The 18,825-nt window shown below is 40.7% G+C and overlaps 1 protein-coding gene across 2 annotated transcripts in view; it reads left to right on the top strand.

Annotated features, from left to right (window-relative positions):
* WDR70 (WD repeat domain 70) overlaps positions 1-18,825 on the top strand; it is a 221,509-nt gene that overhangs the window by 83,405 nt on the left and 119,279 nt on the right. For both annotated transcript variants that reach the window (XM_028527092.2, XM_036020201.1), the window contains exon 9: positions 2,093-2,169. In XM_028527092.2, coding sequence (XP_028382893.1) covers positions 2,093-2,169 — 77 coding nt within the window. The remainder of the gene's footprint in view (positions 1-2,092; positions 2,170-18,825) is intronic.

The raw sequence follows: 18,825 nt of genomic DNA, 5'->3' as shown, positions 1-18,825 counted from the left end.
ACAAATAATCATAAAACAAAGCCCTGGCTGGCGTAGCTCAGTGGATTGAGCGCGGGGCTGGGAACCAAAGTGTCTCAGGTTCGATTCCCAGTCAGGGTACATTCCTGGGTTGCAGGCCATAACCCCCAGCAACCGCACATTGATGTTTCTCTCTCTCTCTCTCTCTCTCTCTCTCTCTCTCCCCTCCCTTCCCTCCCTAAAAATAAATAAATAAAATCTTTAAAAAAAAATCATAAAACAGAAGAACAGATACAAGGTGTTTCAGGCATTACCTATGTATAATGTGCATCCTTATTTTTCCCTCAGAAATTTGGGTCAAAAAATGTGCATTACACACAGCAAAATACGGTACACCTCACATCTGTCCACTTTCCTCTTTTCACCACTGCTATTGCATGAGTCAAAATTCTCTCCTGCCCCTACATCCAATTGTTATGTACAGTAACAGATGTGTTGCTCACTTTTCTACTTTTACTCTTGCCTCTTTAGCAGTCCATAGAGTCCTTTAAAAATATGCTTCTAAAATGCCTCTATAGGCTTTCTCACCTCTTTACAGACTACAACAACTTCCATATTCTGACTCCTATGTCCCTGCATATCCACTTGCTTTGTGCTCTCTCCTGCACAACATGCGACAGCCCACTAGCCGCCTTCCATTTCCTCCGACGCGCCCAGCTCTTTTCCCGCATCAGGACCTTCTCATACGCTTCTCCATCTGTTTGTTGGAAAGCTCGTTTTTCTGCTTCTGCATGACTGGCTTCTTCCCATTCCTTCAATCTCAGTTTACATTACACTTACTTAAATAAGTATTGCCTGGCCCTCTAAGTAAATACGACCCATCCCCCCCCTACTGCAGAAGAGGTTCTGGTCCCTGTTTGCATCCCGGGAACATGAGCAGAATGTCAGGGTGTGGCCAGCTGCAACTTGAGGCATCGTAGGCAACTTGGACGAGAGATGGTCTCCAGGCCCACATGTGGGCACTGCAGTTCCAGTTTATTCTTTCCATGGAACCACAGTTATTTTCCTTCTAGTGTGCACAGTTTGCTTCCTGTAGTATAGCTGAGTTTTTGGCCCTTTCAGAATAAGAGACCTCACCATTATTACACTAACAATATTAGGCTCTTTTCTGCCTTGCCTGAACCTCACTTACTGTAGGGGAGCGCTCCAGCTGACTTTGCAGCCTAGGAGGGAAGTGCGTGTGTGTGTGTGTGTGTGTGTGTGTGTTGATGTTTGATAGGTACTCCGTGGTTGGTGTGGTGCGTATGTCAGTTCTCATACCAGCATCACTTTGTTTTAGTTAAAGTGTTTTTACAATATATTTGTGTTATGCTTAGTAAGATCTATCTTCCTGAATAATTTTAAAGATGTCTTTCCGTTCCTCACATGTTTATTCTTCCAGATGTATAATAGAATCAAGATTGCTGACACATTTTTAAGAAGCACGGATTTTTTTATCCCCAACCTCTTGTATCGCCTTGATTATTTGTAAATACTTTCTATTCTTTTAAATTCCTTTTCATTGAGAAAAGAATCTCTAAAGAAGGGCCTATTTCTCTTTCTTTTCTTAAAGAGAGGCTGTCATTGTCCCCTCTATTTCCTTCCTTATGGAGCACCTGTTATGTGTAAGCACTGTGCTACTTCATGGGCAATGGGGGAGGGGCAGGGCACGTTACACAGTGAGTTAAACAAATAGAAAACAAACAAAGTGAAATAAACAATGCATATTATGAAATAAAACTGAGATAAAGCCCTGACGGGTGTGGCTCAGTTGGTTGGGTGTCATCCTCAAAGCAAAAGGTCACCTGTCCCATTCCTGATCAGGGTACATGATTGGGTTGCAGGTTTGTCGGGGGGGGGGGGGGGGGGGTTGCTTTCAGGATGCAACTGTTTCCCCCTCACACCTCTCCTTCTCTTTCTTCCTCTCCTCTCTCTAAAAGTAAATAACATCTTAAAAAACTGAGATAAAATAATATCGGCTTGTTATTAAAATAGTGTGCTTTGGGGAATACTAAAAAGTTTTAAACATTTCAGTTTCTGGTTAGTTTATTTTTTAAAATTTGTTAAATATCTTTTTTCTTTGTATTTCTTTAAGGGTCACACAGCAATGCTACATACTGGCTCATGGCATCCCAAAATAAAGGGAGAATTTATGACTTGCTCCAATGACGCGTAAGTACTGTTGATAGTTCATCTAATATTCATGTCTTTCAGTATTTCCTTCCACATGTGTATTGTAACCGTCCTGCCAGTAGAGTAGGAGATAGAGTGTTGGGAATCCTGATGTTGACATATTTTTGTTCTTTACTTTGAATTGAGCTGACAGTGTAAGGTTTGTTTGAATAAATATGGAAACTATGCAAATAAGAGTGTGAATTCCTGTAGAGTTTATTAGGGGGCACAATGGATCAGATTGATGTGATTAAGTGGACTTAAATGACTTTGTAGTTCTGACTGGTAATTTGTTGCTTTTTATAGTAAAAAACTCATTTCCATCTGAGTCGAATAGCTACTATAAGTTTATTGTTGATTGTTTTTTGGCAGTAATAACTGAAAAATTTGATTAAATGGTTATTAAGATTCTTTTCCATGATATCTCTTGGCCTGAGACTCAAGAATACTACAGAGAATATTTGGGCAGCTTTTTCCGGTATTGTCATTGTATGATTCATTTTTAGTATTAAGAATCATTCACAGGATTGTGCTATCTGTAATACTACAGAGAAAATAACAACAAAAACTCCTACATATTAAGCAGAGGCTTCTTAAGGGTCCTTGCATGCTTCCTCACTCTTGCAAACACGGCATCGCCGTCCGATCAGGCTCTGACTGTGCCGCTGGCAAATGGGAGATCTGGTGGGGGTGCTTCTGCTCTCCCGCCCGGGGCCCATCTTCCACCTGCTCACACTCAGCCCTCTGCTAACCTTGGAGGGTCACAGAGCCAAAGACTCAGTACATTAAAGATTCTGAGGAATACATGAACAAAAGAAACCAGCATTTTCCAGATACATCGCCACAACCCCCTCTCTTTCCACAGCCAACAACACCTGTAACACTCTGGGTGTAGTGTCCCCAGGAATACCCTTTGGAAAATGAAGATGGCCACTAGTGAACGCTTTTGATAGTGGGATTCAGTAGATGATAAATATTTTTATCTGTTGCACCTTGTAAAGATGAATTATACAGTGAACTTTTTGGCAAAGTTGTCATGGCATGGTAGTGTACAGTGTACAGGCCTAGAGGAACTTGGGCACTCCAGCACCAGCCGTGACTTTGAGCTAGTAGTCATTGACCACTGAGTCTCCGATTCCTACACAATGGGATAGTACTTGAGTCACAAGATCGTAGTGTGGACTAAATGTAAAGCCTTGTGCATAGTCAGCGTTCAGGTGCAGCGCTAGCCTTGGGCTCATTTGAGTTGGACTAAGGCTGCACACAGTGTTCAGTCCTTAGCTTTTTGTAGAGCTTCAGTCACATCTTGCCGAGCGGCTCCTCTGTGGGAGCGAGTGCAGGGCAGGCTGGAGCTCCCAGGCTTTTGCTGGAAGGCTGCTGTGCGGAGCTCACTTGATTTCCATAATCAGCAACATCTGTGAACACAGTTGTAAAATCCTCCAAGGGATGGTGGTTTATGTAAATGGACCCCCGCAAAGTAAACTTTTGTATAACTCCAGGATCTTTTCCCCTATTTTAAGTATTTTTTTTGGAAACTTAAAATATTACATTCATTTCCTCTGTTACTAATAAGCATTTTGAATATAATTCAATGTCATAATTTATAAATTATTACACTGTGGCATGATATGCCTCAGAAAGTCTTGGCACATGTAGGTATATTTATAGCTTTTTGGGTTCTCAGACTGCTGCTTTTATTTTTTGGTTTTCCTTTTTTGTAAATTGTTATTTTCTGCTGCTGTTGGTGTGATAATTTATATAAGTACCTCAGTTTCTCTTCTCAGTTTTGTGCTTCTAATAAGCTGTGGACTGGGGCAGGGCAGGGTGGTCCAGGCATTTAGAATTGGTACAGAAGAAGAAGGAATGAGCCGTTAGTATAGTGTATGCATTTTTTCAGCACATTAATTTTACCATATTCTTTAGCTGCCAGGGGACTTTTTCCTGCTCACTTTCTGGTTCTGGGCAGTTTTGTACTGTCCCTGCTGCCACGTAAGTGCGGCGTGGTTTTATTCCTCACGGTTCTTTCTCGGCGATGCCCTCACAGAGACAAAATACACTGTGCGGACCCCGCTTCTGCAGTATCTGGTGTTGCTTGTAACTCATTTAATTGTTTGTTCATTTCATCCACTTTTAATTATCCTTTAATATACTTTCCAGTTTTTCATTTAAAAACCATGAGGATGCCTTTTAAAGTGTTTTTGCTGGCTACTGGCATTTAAAAATTCATAGCTTTGATTTTATTGCTGTGTGGGTAATTAAAATATATCCATTTTGAAAGCATTCGTTAATAGAAACTTTTACATGAAACAGATAACTTCGTTGAAAAATTCACTAGGGTTTAGCAGTAGAGCCCAACTCCTGTTAAATATTGCCATTCAAACTTGGTGGTTATGGTAAAATGTACTTAGAAAGGCAACATTTACTCAGGTTTTTTTAAACCCTTTTTTCTTCATGAGCTGTAAGAGTAATGAGAATTTATTCTCAAATTACTGTTGACATTGAGATGTGTATATTTGGTGTTAGTTTGATCAACCTTCTGTTGAGAAACTGTTGAATGTAGGAATGATGTAGATCTTTTAATTTTCTCATCAATTCATGTGGTTCATATGACTTCCTTCTCAAAGTAGTTTGCTTTTATGCTGCTTTATTTTATTTTTATTATTTTGAGAAACACACAATAGGTCTGTAAGATTAAAAAATAATAACAATGACCCATTGCACAGCTACCAGGATAAATGATTTGAAAGGCCAGATTTAGAACTTACAACTAGCGTTTATGACTGTGGTTGCCCTATTATTATCACCATTCAGACTTATGTGTGGTCATTGTAATTTGAATTCTCTGCCTTTAATTCAAGTGTTGGAATCCTTGAAGTTTGTGCCTGAGTTCCAATGTGTGATGAAGTATACAAAGAATTTTTGTTAATTTTCATGTGAGTTCATTTGTTACATTGAAGGCTGAGGGTGGGGTTTTTGGTAGCTTGTTTGTCCCTTCTGTTTTAAATGGGAAAATGTCACTGTTCTCAGTGTTGATCATGAAACAGAATACTCTGAACCGTAACATCCTGCAAACGTATTCTTCTAACTGGAAAGTGACATTGACAGTTACAGACAACCGTGCATTGTTTGGTGTTTTGGACCTAGTTTTCCCTTAGGATTTCGTGAGAGGATAAAATACGGCTTTATTTAATCAGTAAATTTTAAGATGATTTGAAAACAACACATCAAAACAGTGTAGAGATTTATTTTATTTTGGTTCTGCGGTGATTTAAGGTAATTGGATGCTGATCTAAAGTAGTCAAAGCACTCGAGAAGGATTTTGGTGCTTGACCTCAGAGGTGAATTGTATAGTACTGTGTTTATTGATGACATAATGTGGCCCACTAACAACCTAATATATATCTTAAATTATAGCATGATTTTTCAGTGTTGTTAATGAAGTGTGCGCAGAAGTATGGTGGTCATTTATCTTCTGTATCTCAAAATAAATGAATAAAATCATATTGGGGGAGTTTACAGGAAAGAATTATTTATAATTAAGCCTTTTAATTTTTTTTGTACATTTTAATTTTCAAATTCCTGTTTATGCTTGAATAGCTTTTGTTTGATTTATAATTTTTCCAGTGCTTTCAACTTACTTAGACATACTTTTTATCATATGTTTACAGTATAAAACTTCACCTTATATATCTATGAATTGTAAGAAAATTTAATGTCATACTAATCTTTATGTAAGTTTTATGTGATTTTTATGCAGAATGTTCTTTGTGTGTGCTGTGTGTAACAAGATGATGTTCACACCTTTAAAAACATTGGAGGAAATTTTGATAAAGTCTAAGTTTGTTATGTTTTACTTTATTTACACACTTTTTACAGTTGTTAACCGGCCATTTATTTTGGCTATGGAAACATCAGTGACAAACAATGCTTCTTATGTCTGGATTATAAACCGTAGAGGGTGCTATTGAGTATTTTCTTTGTTTATCTTGAATCCATAGAAACGTATTGTTCATATCATCAGTACATCTCTTAGCTGTTACAGCAATGCAGTTTTTAAAACATTTGATTCATTCCTTTATATATTTGTGTGTGTTTTTTCAAGAAGAATATGGGTGTCTCCAAGTGTTGAAGGGTTTATTTGTTTACTGGCATCCCTAACTGAGGATTTGACAGAGGGCAGTTTGAATTTCTCCTGGGGATTTCTAGGTCGGGCAAGGTAGCATCAGTACAATCAGCCCACTCCATGCGTGACTAAGTGAATCCGTGTGTATGACTAACTCACCAGTCGTCTTGTGGTGGGTGGTGGCCTGGGTGGCTCTTAATGGAGTAGTCGTAAATGTAGAAGGATATTGTTCCTGTGAAAGCTGGTGAATTGAACTTAGTTGCAGAAATGAGAATAAAAAGTGTCTTCATATTGTGGATTTTACGATTCTAGACACTCCGAATTAAAATAAAGTGATCCTTTGTTTTGATTTTCTTTTTCTGAAAGACTTAGCTACAGTAAGCGGTTTTTCTTTTTTAAATCATTCTTTCCAGTTCTTTGCTAACTCTCTGTGACTACGTGACAAATTTTTTTTTATTTTTTTAATTTATTTTTAGGGAAGGAAGGGAGGGGGAGGGAGAGAGAGAGAGAGGGAGAGGGAGAGAGAGAGAGAGAGAGAGAGAGAGAGAGAGAGAGAGAGAGAGAGACATCAATGTGCGGTTGCTGGGGGTCATGGCCTGCAACCCAGGCATGTACCCTGGCTGAGAATCGAACCTGGGACACTTTGGTTCCCAGCCCGCGCTCAATCCACTGAGCTACGCCAGCCAGGGCTTGACAAATTTATATACTGTTTCAGAGTCCCTTCTTTTCTTTCATGGTGTGTACGCTTGTTGAACCCGTTCCCAACTTGGGAAGCAGGCGTCACCTCCTCTCCGCAGTTCCACGTCGTCAGGAGCGATGAGGTTAGGGAGGCGCGTTCCCAGGCACTGCGCAAGGAAGTGTGAATCATGAGTCGCCCTTTCGCGGTGCCCCTTTCTAAATCTTGTAAGTTTACACGATTTTGTGAACCCATTTCTGTCTTATAAACAGTCCTTTCATGTGATAATACTTTTGAAATTTGTCTTGATGAAAACGTTAGCTTTTGCTACTACTTTTAAAAATGTGCCCCAAGTGAAAAGTTTGCCCTTCCCTTAATGACACTTGCCTGCCGTCGTCACAGCAGTAAAAAGAGAAGCAGATTATAAAGATGGAGACATGCCATGGGTTCTTGATCACAGGGTCCCCTCTGATGTGTGTTCCCTGCACGGGCTGGGTCCTGTTATTGAAAGTAAAACAAGTGACATTTTGGGAAAGCTGTGCTAACCTATCAGCAAAGACAGCACGGACGTGCTTAATGGCGCTTCACGTGGTCACTTGTCTTGGACCATCAGTCAGTAGCTGTGTCTTCGTGGAGGAAATAAGGCTGATTTCCTCCGTGACTTTCTTTCCAACAACAATTTGGTTACAGAGCTTTATCTCTATACCAAATAACTGAAGGGGTGGGGCAGCCTTTGGTTTGCACGGTGTAAGTGTGTTGTCGTTGGCATTCATGATCTCACCTGGGCAGTTTTACCTATGTGTCCCAAATAGGCAGAAGATTATGGTTGTTTTTTATAACCCATTACATAATTAATTTTTTTACAGACACGCAATTCGAAGTTCTGTATTTACTAGATTTTTAAAAATATGTACCTCAGCATTTTTAGCAACTCATATCGGGCTTCCCCAATTGGTACGGTCCAGCACAGTTAGCCCAGGGAAGGAGGCATTGACAGAGGGATTGCTGTAATAGCTTCAAAGCTCTTTTTTCTACATCACTCACCCAGAGAATTTGTAAGATAAACATTTGTACGACTTTGTAGGCGTGTTGTGAGCGTTCAGTGTGATGACGCACAGAAAGCACAGCGCTTAGTACACAGTTGGTGCTCAACGCAAGTTTACTTCCACTTATTCTGTTCTTTTCCCCCTTCAACTGGCTGCACTTAAATATACAAGGCCAAGTTTGCTGTTCCTGTAGAGCCGAATTGGGCCACAGGTCAGTTTAACACCTGTTGTCCACTAGCTGCCTGTTAGAGCTCAGGCGGCATACGTGCCCTTCCTAGCCCAGCGTCCTCATCTGTAAAACAGATGCCTTAGATGACATTTATTTAATTGTGGCCTGTCAAGAAATACCAGTCATCTGCACGAAGAGCAGTTCTAAAACTGCAGAGAAGCAAGCCAGTGGTAAGTGGACTTGGATGAGGAAGGAGGAGTGAAAGCAATGGGTAGTGTGAAGATGTCACCGGGAGAACTGGCTGCTGTGGGAATGCAGGAGGAAGAGGCCGAACGGAGTCATGCAGAAATGAAACATGGTGCAGATTTCCACTTGGAGGGTTTCTTCTGTGAAGCTCAGCAAACGTTTATTTTATATCTATTGCTGTGGGTCAGGCCCTGCATTAGGCATCCAGCTGTGAGCTGGTTGCACAGAAATGAGTACAACCTGGGCCTTACTCTCCAGGATGCCCCCAGTCTTGTGGGACCATTGGACACCCATAACCAAGTTTTACGGCGAGGGGATTGCGGTGGGGAGTGGGGCTCCCCCCTTTTAGAGGAACACGAAGCCCCGTTTGCTAAGAAACGGGTCCCGTAGCGCAAGAGCAGAGTTTTCTTATTGATACTTTTCAATCTGGGAGTCAGCCCAGATTCACCTGGGAAAGAGAAAGTTTTTTTCCAGATGGGATGTTGCTTTAGTCTTCACCGAATCGTAATAGCAATTTCTAGATCCTTTCCCATTTCAAAATAACCCCAACCTCTGCTTTTATGACCCACAGAGTGAACTCTTAAGAGTTGGCATGGGGGGAGAAAACAACCCTTCCTTTATCTGTGTTATGGGTGAGGAGCTTTGCACACTCTGTCTCAGCTCTCACAGTGCTGGCTGCTGGCTTGAAGAACCAAGTGACTTGCTGGTCGCACATCTCTGTGGTGGTGAGGCAGGCTCCTGTCTGGCTCCATTATATCGCGTTCCCTCCCCAGCTCTGGTCTGCCTGAGCCCATAACCATCTGTATCCTGTTTCCCATGCCTTCCTTTAGAGTAGGTGGTTGCAATAGGTAGAATGATGGGAAAGCTGATCTTGGGGTTAGTGCACTGTTTTTCAAACTGCATCGTGAGACCCTTTTTTGGGTCGTGGCCAGCAGTTTTTACAAAACAAAAGAAAGTAGAAATTGTCAGACTGCGCCACAGGTAGCACCGTTTACTGAGGTTTCAGTTTCGGTCGTGTGAGTGGGCGAGTGGAGAGGTGAGTGGCTGTGTGCATGTGCTTGGCCTTAGTATAATGTCTTTCCTGCTGTGTGGTGACCAGGTCACCATCGAGTCTTTTCTCCAGGCTTTGGAGACAGGCCATATTACGCTGTAAGGCAGTAAAATGCAGTAGTTAGTTCTCAGCATGGACTCTCGGGCCGGGTTTTCAGGGTTGAATGCAGGCTCTGCCATTGGACTGTATGACCTTTGGCACGTCATTCTGTGTCTCCTTGCCCGTGTTTTATCTTCTGTAAAGTGGGGTTGTGTGAGCGTTCGACGGATTTACATACCTAAGGTGCTCAGGATAGTGTCTGTCTCAGAGCAGCGCTCTGTGAGTTACTCGCTGTTATTACTGTTGTTATTGTTAGTATTGCTGAAAGGTTTCTCTCTCTCGCAGAGGGGTTCTGGACACAGGGCTTTATCAACAGCCTTCCATAGCTCTGATTCATTTGGTGAAATTAATTTGTTGCAAACTTCTCATATGCTACACGAACGCTAACTTTGCCACTGGTTTAGTGCAATACTCCTTTTTTTTATACATTCCAATTGTTCCTATTTGGCCAGCGCCCCCAAAGGCAGCTACTAAGGCATGTGTCTGTTTAAGAGTTATTGTGGAAAATTGTAAGCCCGACTCTGCCAGATCTTGGCCTGGGAGGAACTGGCTCGCTTTGCAGGCTGCTTGAATCCTGGTCGTGGGCCAGCCAGCATTGCCAGCTCATAAAATATACGTGTACGTCCCGGTCCGCTGTGCTGTAGCGGGCTAAATAAGCGGAATCCCTAGGTCCACCTGCCTCAGGGTCTGCGACAGGTGTGGAGGAAGGTGTTGCTTGGGTGTTCAGGGAAGCCTTCACAAAGGAAAGAACATCTGAGTTCGGGGTCGAGGGATCGGTAGAAGTCTTCTAGGAAAGTAGTTAAAGGAAAATATTTCCAGGCACCAGTAAGAGTTCATACCGAGCTCTGAAGCCTGTAAGCCTTAAAAAGGTCATAGAAAGGCAAGAAGAAGGGGAATGAGTGAACAGAACAAACTCTGTTGTTACCTTCCAGGATATCAGTGACGGGTTTTTATAAGTACTCATTGGAAAAAGTAAAGCTTGAATATGTTAGAAAATTATTTGTTTGTATTTCTTTAAATTATATTTCTTATATAGCCAACCGTACCTTTTAGTGAATAATTTGCTGTATTTTATTATGATTATTGATAAACTATTCTTTTGTTGGTAGAATTGTATTCTGTGCCTTACCTCTACTCTTTACCTGGGCCTGAGCTCCCATTAGCAGCCACCACCTAATGGCAGCTGCCAGAATTGCAGGCAGTACATGCACTGGAAAAATTCACAGGACTTGACAGCAAAAGCTTGACCCAGTTCAAAGAATAATTAGTACAAAGTAAGGATATGCGGTAATCTTTCTTCACAGAACCCTTAAACACTTACATTAATAATTATTAATAGTTTACCATAATCATGAAACTAACTATATCTTATCCCAAGTTCATCATACAACATCCTGATAATATAAACGTTATAAGGCATGAAGTTCTCAAGTGTTTAGGGTTGACAAGTGAATCTCTCAAAGTTATGAGATTGTAAATTCATGCCATTCCTTCTAGTGCCCTTTGTATCTCCTTATTGCTTACTTTGTAAAAAGTCCGTGTTTCATGCTCGTGAACTTGCGTGACGACACTGTAGAAATCTGAGGCAGGCGCGAGAAGCTGACCCTCACACGTAGATTCTCGTTGCCGTGATGTAACTGCTGACGTTTGGAGGAGAGGAAATACCTTAGAGTATTTGTAAATGTCCTTGAACATAGCTGTACTCACAGATGACACAAAACCTTATTTTCTTAACCTTATATCAAAAGCTGTGTAACCTTATCCCAAAATCGTTTCTGTGCTTTTGTGTAGTTTTTATTACTATAGTTTTTAGTTGTGGCATAATATTCAGTTTTAAGTACCATAACTTACAAAGCCACTTTGTTATCTAGTTTTTATCTATTATAAATAATGTGATAAATATTTTATGCATGCAACTTATTTTATATTTTGGATTTTTCTACTCCTCCCACCCCAGCTTTTTAAAAGTATATTTACTAGCAGTGCTTACATTTAGATGCAGAAAGAATATTTGGAAGAATAAGAATCTCCTTGCCAAAGAATTTATTTTTGTGTGCTTGTTCTTTGCATGATGTGACTGGACCAGTGCTGTGGTAGTTACTACCCTCCAGTCTGTGCCCTGCAATACACGGCGGATCAGAAGGCTGGGCGGGCATTCCACTGGGGTTCTCTTATTAACCTGATTTGGGCATAAAAATTTTATTGGAAAACCTAGATAATTTACTGATTCAGGGAAAAAAAGATTTAAATTACTTGATTGTTGTGCTAGCACTTGGGAGGAAACTCTTTAGTTTACATCTTTGAATCCTAATAAACGTGCTTTATATGATCTTTATTTGCAAGTGACGTTCTCTTCTAGAGGTCCCTGATCTTCAGCAGACTCACTGACGTTGTGTGAAATATCAGATGCCTCCTTCACCTCACGGTTTTCAGTAGAACGCGCTTTTTAATGACCCTTTAATTCACTTACAATTTAAGTCAGATGTTACTATTTCTTTTTAGTACCTGTTAATTTCCCTTTCCCCAGGCAGATGCCCTGGACTGTGGGAAATCGCAGTAGCAATCAGAGCGCGGTAGGAAGGGTGGGCTGGTCGTTCTTGGGGAGCAGGGAGAGTGGAGCCCACTTCCAGATGACAGTGACTAAGTGTGAGAGTCAAAGTGATTCCTTCACATAGACTTCAGACTTAGTCATGTCGTGTGTCAGTTTCTGATGTGGAAACCTTGCCACGGCGCTGCAGAAGGAGCCGCAAATACTCAGCTGTGGGAAGTCGGGGGTGCTGTTACACACACCCAGGTACCCGTGAGACCGATGGCGTGGCGGGGAGCCTGCTGGAGGGGGTGGGAGCCAGCCGCCAGTGGCTGTATACCCAGAGGAGTGTTCAGGAAGGGCATGTTATTGAGGGTTTCACTGGATTTAATATTTTTATTTTCTTTTTGAAATGGAATCATATGTTAGAAATGAAATCACCAAGATTTTGTTTTTTAGACACATGAGTAACTTCCAAAAGAAATGATCAGCTAACTTTAATCGACTCTATCTGGTGGTACTTTTATTATAGAATGACATGAAAAGAAGCTAGCTGGTGCTTCAAAATGGCAGAGCTAGTGCGTGACATTATGAACTTCATTAAAAAAAAAAAAGCTTAGCAAAATCACTGATGTTAATGACCACCCAAGTAGCTATTCTAATTAATGCCTATGGTACTTGAGGAGCATTGGCAGGGCAGTGACCCTGGACAGAGCACCCATGAGTTTACCAAATATGGGCTATTTATTCTTCCTAGAGAGTTTATGGAGACTGGGACTTTGGTACAACGCTGTCTTTGTGCGAGGGCAATGGCCAATGATACGGAATGCTTGCTACATGCCAGATGCACTCTTCCAAACGCTGTGTATGTGTTAACCCATTTAGTTATCTCACCAGGCAGGCCAGGCAATTGCAAGACCCTTCCTTCTTTCCTTCTTTTCTTCATCTTCATTTTGTGCAGGAGTCTGAAACCATTGCTTTGTTCTGGGCGTACCCCGAGTCAAAGAGTGGGAGGCGCTGTAGTCTTAGCGGTAAAAGAGAAGTTTCCGAGTTACGGTAGAGTCAGTGATGAGTCTTTGGTAACTATATAGTTTCAGATGTTAGGCCTCTTTCAGTGAGAATTTTATTCTGGTTCTAAGTAATTCTAAATGTCTTATTAAATAAACAAACATATATTCCATGACTAAATCCATATATCAGGTAATCTACCCCACGAGAGCTGACTATCAAATAAAAAATCAATTATTTGCATTGTGTGGATATTTAATTTAGATTTCCTCTAGGAATTTATTTTGGAATATATTACAAATATCGATTCATAGTTATATTAATTTCTTAATACTATAGTATTCTTAATATTAATAATATTGAAGGATATTACAAGTCCTATAACAATTAGCATGACCACTCCTTTTTACTCTAAATATGTCAATTGCCTTGGCTCTTCAAGTTCCATCAGTGGTAACATTCTGTGAATTTCAGTCATTTTTAGATGCAAACAAAGCCCTTCTGAATGCAAAGTTTAAAAGGGATATCAGACACTTATTTAGGAATAGTTATTATGATGTAATCTGTCTAGATTTTCTGACATAGATTGCTATTTCCTTTTTAAAGCTACTGAATTGCATGTACTGTAATTACCATATTACTGTCTGTTGGCCCTAAATTTTTTGTTTTGAACTTAGCATACTTACCATTTTTTTCTTTGATTCATAAATGCCCCCTGCTTGGTGAATGTGTATTATTTCTCCGTTCAGCCCTGTCTGTATTATTCATACAGTTTTACTTCCTCTGTGGATTACAGCAGGTGGCTCCGCAGTGATCTCATTCTTAGGCTAGAAGGCCTAGCTTTTAATTTCTTTCCTTACACCTGCCTCCACCCCACTCCTTAGCTAGCATATTAATAATTTGTCTTTCTCTGATACTTATTCTCATAATTATGGGTATTCTTACCCTGTTCTTAAGCAAGATGTATTGAGCTTTTCCCTTAGTTTGGTGTGTCATTACTTACCACTTCTCATGTATCCTTCCTCCTTCTCCACTCTTCCTCGCTCTCTCCTCCATCTCCTTCCCTCCTTCACTTCCCCTTTCCTCCCCCTTTCCTCCCGTTTTCCTTCACTTTTCCTCTTCCTTAATCTCAACAACAATTATTAATCAAGAGTATACTCCTAGAAAGTCACTTAGAAATACTAATTTATTTGGGTGTTAGTTTATTGCCAGAATGTGTTAATCAGTATAAATATAAAAGGCTTTTTGAAAGTTTGGGAAATTATTGTTTTATAACATTTATTTATTTAATATTATTCTTTCTTTAAAAAGATATCTTTTTTTAAAGAAAGGTTTTGTTTATTTAAGAGAGCAGGGGAGGGAGAGAGGGAGAAAGGGAGAGAAATGTTGATATGAGAAAGAAACATCAATTGGTTGCTTCTCATATGTGCCCGACCAGGGACAGAACCTGCAACCCAGGCATATGCCCTGACCAGGCATCGAACCAGCAACCTTTCGTCTTGCAGGATGATGCCCAACCAACTGAGCTACACCAGTCAGGGCTAGTGTTATGCTTTATAACACTAAACTTACTTTGTTTTTCTTATATAAAAATTTTTTTACATTAAAAAATTTTAACCTCTTTTTAATTATTTTGGGGTTTTTTTGAAATTTATTTCATTGTATTTATTGCTTATGCTTGTAACTTCTAGAAGATAACTTTTCTAGGTTTTTTATACTTTCTTTTTGATAGTAGAATGAAATTTTGAGATTTTAATGAGCCAATTTAAACAAAACTAGTAATGGGGAAAATTTTAAGCCAAGAAAAGCCATTAATGACTGAGTGTTCCCAAAGTAGCTTGAATTATGAGTTTATATAATTCAAGATAGAGAGGTGCATACTACATCTTTAAAAAATGTAAATACTTCCAAAGCAATCTACACATTCAATGCAATACCTATTAAAGTACCAATGGCTTATTTCACAGACATAGAACAAACACTTCAAAAATTTATATGGAACCATAAACGACCCCAAATAGCTGCTGCAATTTTGAGAAAGAAGAGTAAAGTAGGAGGGATCACAATACCTGACACTAAACTATACTAAAAGGCCACTGTAATCAAAACAGCCTGGTATTGGCATAAAAACAGGCACATGGACCAATGGAACAGAACAGAGAGCCCAGAAATAAACCCAAGTCTCTACGGTCAATTAATGTTTGACAAAGGAGGCAGCAACATAAAATGGAGTAAAAATAGCCTCTTCAACAAATGGTGTTGGGAGAACTGGACAGCTACATGCAAAAAAAAAAAAAAATGAAATTAGAGCACCAATTTATACCTTATACAAAAATAAATTCAAGGTGGATAAAAGACTTAAATATAAACCGTGACACCATTAAAGTCCTAGAGGAGAACGTAGGTAGGAAAATCTCAGATATTTCACGCAGAAACTTTTTTACTGACATGTCTCCTAGAGCAAGGGACATAAAGGAAAGAATATACAAATGGGACCTCATCAAAATTAAAAGCTTCTGCACAGCTAAAGAAAACAATATCAAAATAAAAAGAACCAACTGTATGGGAAAACTTATTTGCCAATGATACCTCAGACAAGGGTTTAATCTCCAAAATATATAAAGAATTTACATGACTACACTCTAAGAAGACAAGCAACCCAATTAAAAAATGGACAAAGGACTTGAACAGACACTTCTCCAAGGAGGACATACAGAGGATCCAAAGACACATGAAATGATGTTCAATATTGCTAGCTATCACAGAGATGCAAATTAAAACCACAATGAGGTACCACTTCACACCTGTCAGAATGGCCATCATAAACAAAGCAACAAACGACAAGTGTTGGAGAGGTTGTGGAGAAAAGGGGACCCTAGTGCACGGTTGGTGGGATTGCAGACTGGTACAACCACTGTGGAAAACAATATGGAATTTTCTCAGAAATCTAAAAATGGATCTGCCTTTTGACCCAGCAATTCCACTGCTGGGACTATATCCTAAGAACCCTAAAACACCAATTCAAAAGAACCTCTGCACCCCAATGCTCATAGCAGCACAATTTACAATAGCCAAGTGCTGGAAGCAACCTAGATGCCCATCAGTAAATGAATGGATCAAAAAACTATGGTCCACTTACACAATGGAATTCTATGCAGCAGAAAGAAAGAAGGAGCTCCTACCCTTTGTGACAGCATGGATGGAGCTGGAGAGCATTATGCTAAGTGAAACAAGCCAGGCAGTGAAAGACAAATACCATATGATCTCACCTTTAACAGGAACCTAATCAACAAAACAAAGAAACAAGCAAAATATAACCAAAGACACTGAAATAGAGGACAGGCTGACAGTGACCAGAGGGGAGAGAAGAGGGAATTTCAGGGGAGAATGGGAAGGGTTTACAGGAACAAATTTAAAGGACACATGGACAAAAACTCGGGGGAGGGTGGTAATGGGAAAGAAGTGGGGAGGGATGGGTGGGTGGGCTGGAATGGGAGTAAGAGGGAGAAAACTGTACTTGAACAATGATTAAAAAAATGTAAATACTGTAAAATGCTAATGTCGCGGTGGTTTGGGACTAGGTCAGAGCCAGACACTCTTTATGTCATTATAGACTAAGCACCGCCTATGAGGAGTTGCTTCCCTTTCACTCTGGCAAAGGTGTCTCTCTGACCTGTGGTGCCATATATTTTCCCGTGGTTAAAGTGATGCACTTTCACTGACAGGTGGGCCACTAGTTCAGCTCCTTCTCTTAAGATACACAGTTAATAAGCTACAGTATATCCCCTCCCCAGAACTCGCAGTTTAAAGTAAAAAATGAGGTTCTATCTGGTAAGCCAAATAGGGGTTATTACCTATCTGTGTATATCAGATTAACACCTTTCCTTCTTATCTTTTGTGCCATTTCAAATCTTAATAAATACATGCCTTTGACAGAACATGAATTTGTATTCTTAGTTATTGCTGATTTCTATAATAGCTCATTCAAATGGGGCCATTGCGTATCTCAAGTTATAAATGAATCTGTCTGGGGTGCTTTAATAGTTCGTTATAAAAAACAGGCCCTGGCTGGTGTGGCTCAGTGGATTGAGTGCCGACCTGTGAGCCAAAGGGTTGCTAGTTCAATTCCCAGTCAGGGCACATGCCTGGGTTGTGGGCCAGGTCCCCAGTAGGGGGCGTGTGAGAGGCAACCACGCATTGATGTTTCTCTCCCTCTCTTTCCTCTTCCCTTCTCTCTAAAAAATAAATAAATGAAATCATAAAAAAAAGAAACAATAGGAACTAGTCCTATGTGTTAGAAGCTTTGCGACAATTGGAGTCACTTGGCCTTCCCAGGACACTCGACCAGCTACTCGTAATTTATGTCACTACATGAACAAGCTTACAGAAGACAGTGTTGAGAGAAAACGTACATGTCAAAGCTGTTTGTCTAGTCAGGTGTTGGCTTTGGCTGAGCCAGCCCGTGGTCATGGTACCTGTGACTGGCAGACTCATGCGTGCATGGAGTCACTGTCGCTGCGCCAGTTGCACACTCCTCTCACTGCATGAGATGGGTGCTCCGTTATACCTGCCGCCGGGGGAGAGTCCTGAGAAGGATGCCCGTGAACGAGCGCGGCAGGCTCACCGTGCCTCACCTCAGGAGGGAGACCATCGGGAAGCACAGTCTATGGTAGCTTAACTTTTTCTATTATTTTCCACTCTGTTAATATTATCTCTTTACATTTTACTTAAGTGCCATGAAGGCTGGAGCCTTTAACACCTCTTGTAACCTCCGTAGCCTCTTTCAAAGTCCTGGTAGTACAGGATTAACGGATCTAGAAGACTGAGAAAGGTAAGGTTATTTTGGTCAGCCTCAAAATTCATATATTTTTAATCCTTTTGGAAATAAAGGCTTTCTCACTGATTGATGCCAGAGGGACGGCATACACTGTGTTAAAAACAACTGTTTAATTAAAACTGTATAGAATATTTGTAGGAGATAGATGATCAAACACGCGGTCACAGCAGATAAGGCCAGCCGCTTCTGCAGGATGCAGAAGAATTCCGTGTCGGCAGCTGTCACGTTGGCATGGCGCTGCAGCTTGTTTTGTCCCCAACAAGGGCAGGACCTGTCGTAGGAGGGTCTCAGCCCCTGGCCGTATCACCACGAGGGTTATTTTTATAAAGCGGGTCTCATTGTCTTGGCAAAGCTTAATCCTCTGGTGGGTAGAATTATTTTTGTTGTCGTTTATATTATGACATATTGCTTTTTTTTAGTAATAAATTAGGAGAGTTCTGTCGATTTAACATAAAGATGGCATCTGAAGTTGTAAGCCCATCTGCTATTTACATGTAGAAAATCATTTCATGTGCTCGTGCGGAAAAGGAAGAAAGAACTCATGGATTAGAGACCTGAAGCTGAAAGAAACAGTGGGAGGACAAAGAGTTACCTGAAGGGAAGGGGGCAGAGCAGGCCCTCCTGGGACCCCTGGGATAGGCACCCGAGACACCGCACCCCATGTGAGCAGGGGACACCAGGTCACGTTCAGATTTTCCGTAGTCAGTTGGAAAATTTTCTTTGTTCTTTAAGATGATGTTATAGAAAAATTAGAAGACTTACAATTTGAAACCTACAAGTTAATACCTTTGAGGCTCAGCTTCCTCCCTGACCACGCTGTGGGCATGTTAGACTAGAGAAAGCTTAGCTCTTCAGACTGGAAACAGAAGAAAAA

Source organism: Phyllostomus discolor, chromosome 3 (assembly GCF_004126475.2).
Source record: "Phyllostomus discolor isolate MPI-MPIP mPhyDis1 chromosome 3, mPhyDis1.pri.v3, whole genome shotgun sequence".
NCBI classification, from domain to species: domain Eukaryota; kingdom Metazoa; phylum Chordata; class Mammalia; order Chiroptera; family Phyllostomidae; genus Phyllostomus; species Phyllostomus discolor.
This window is presented reverse-complemented; position numbering and strand designations above follow the sequence as displayed.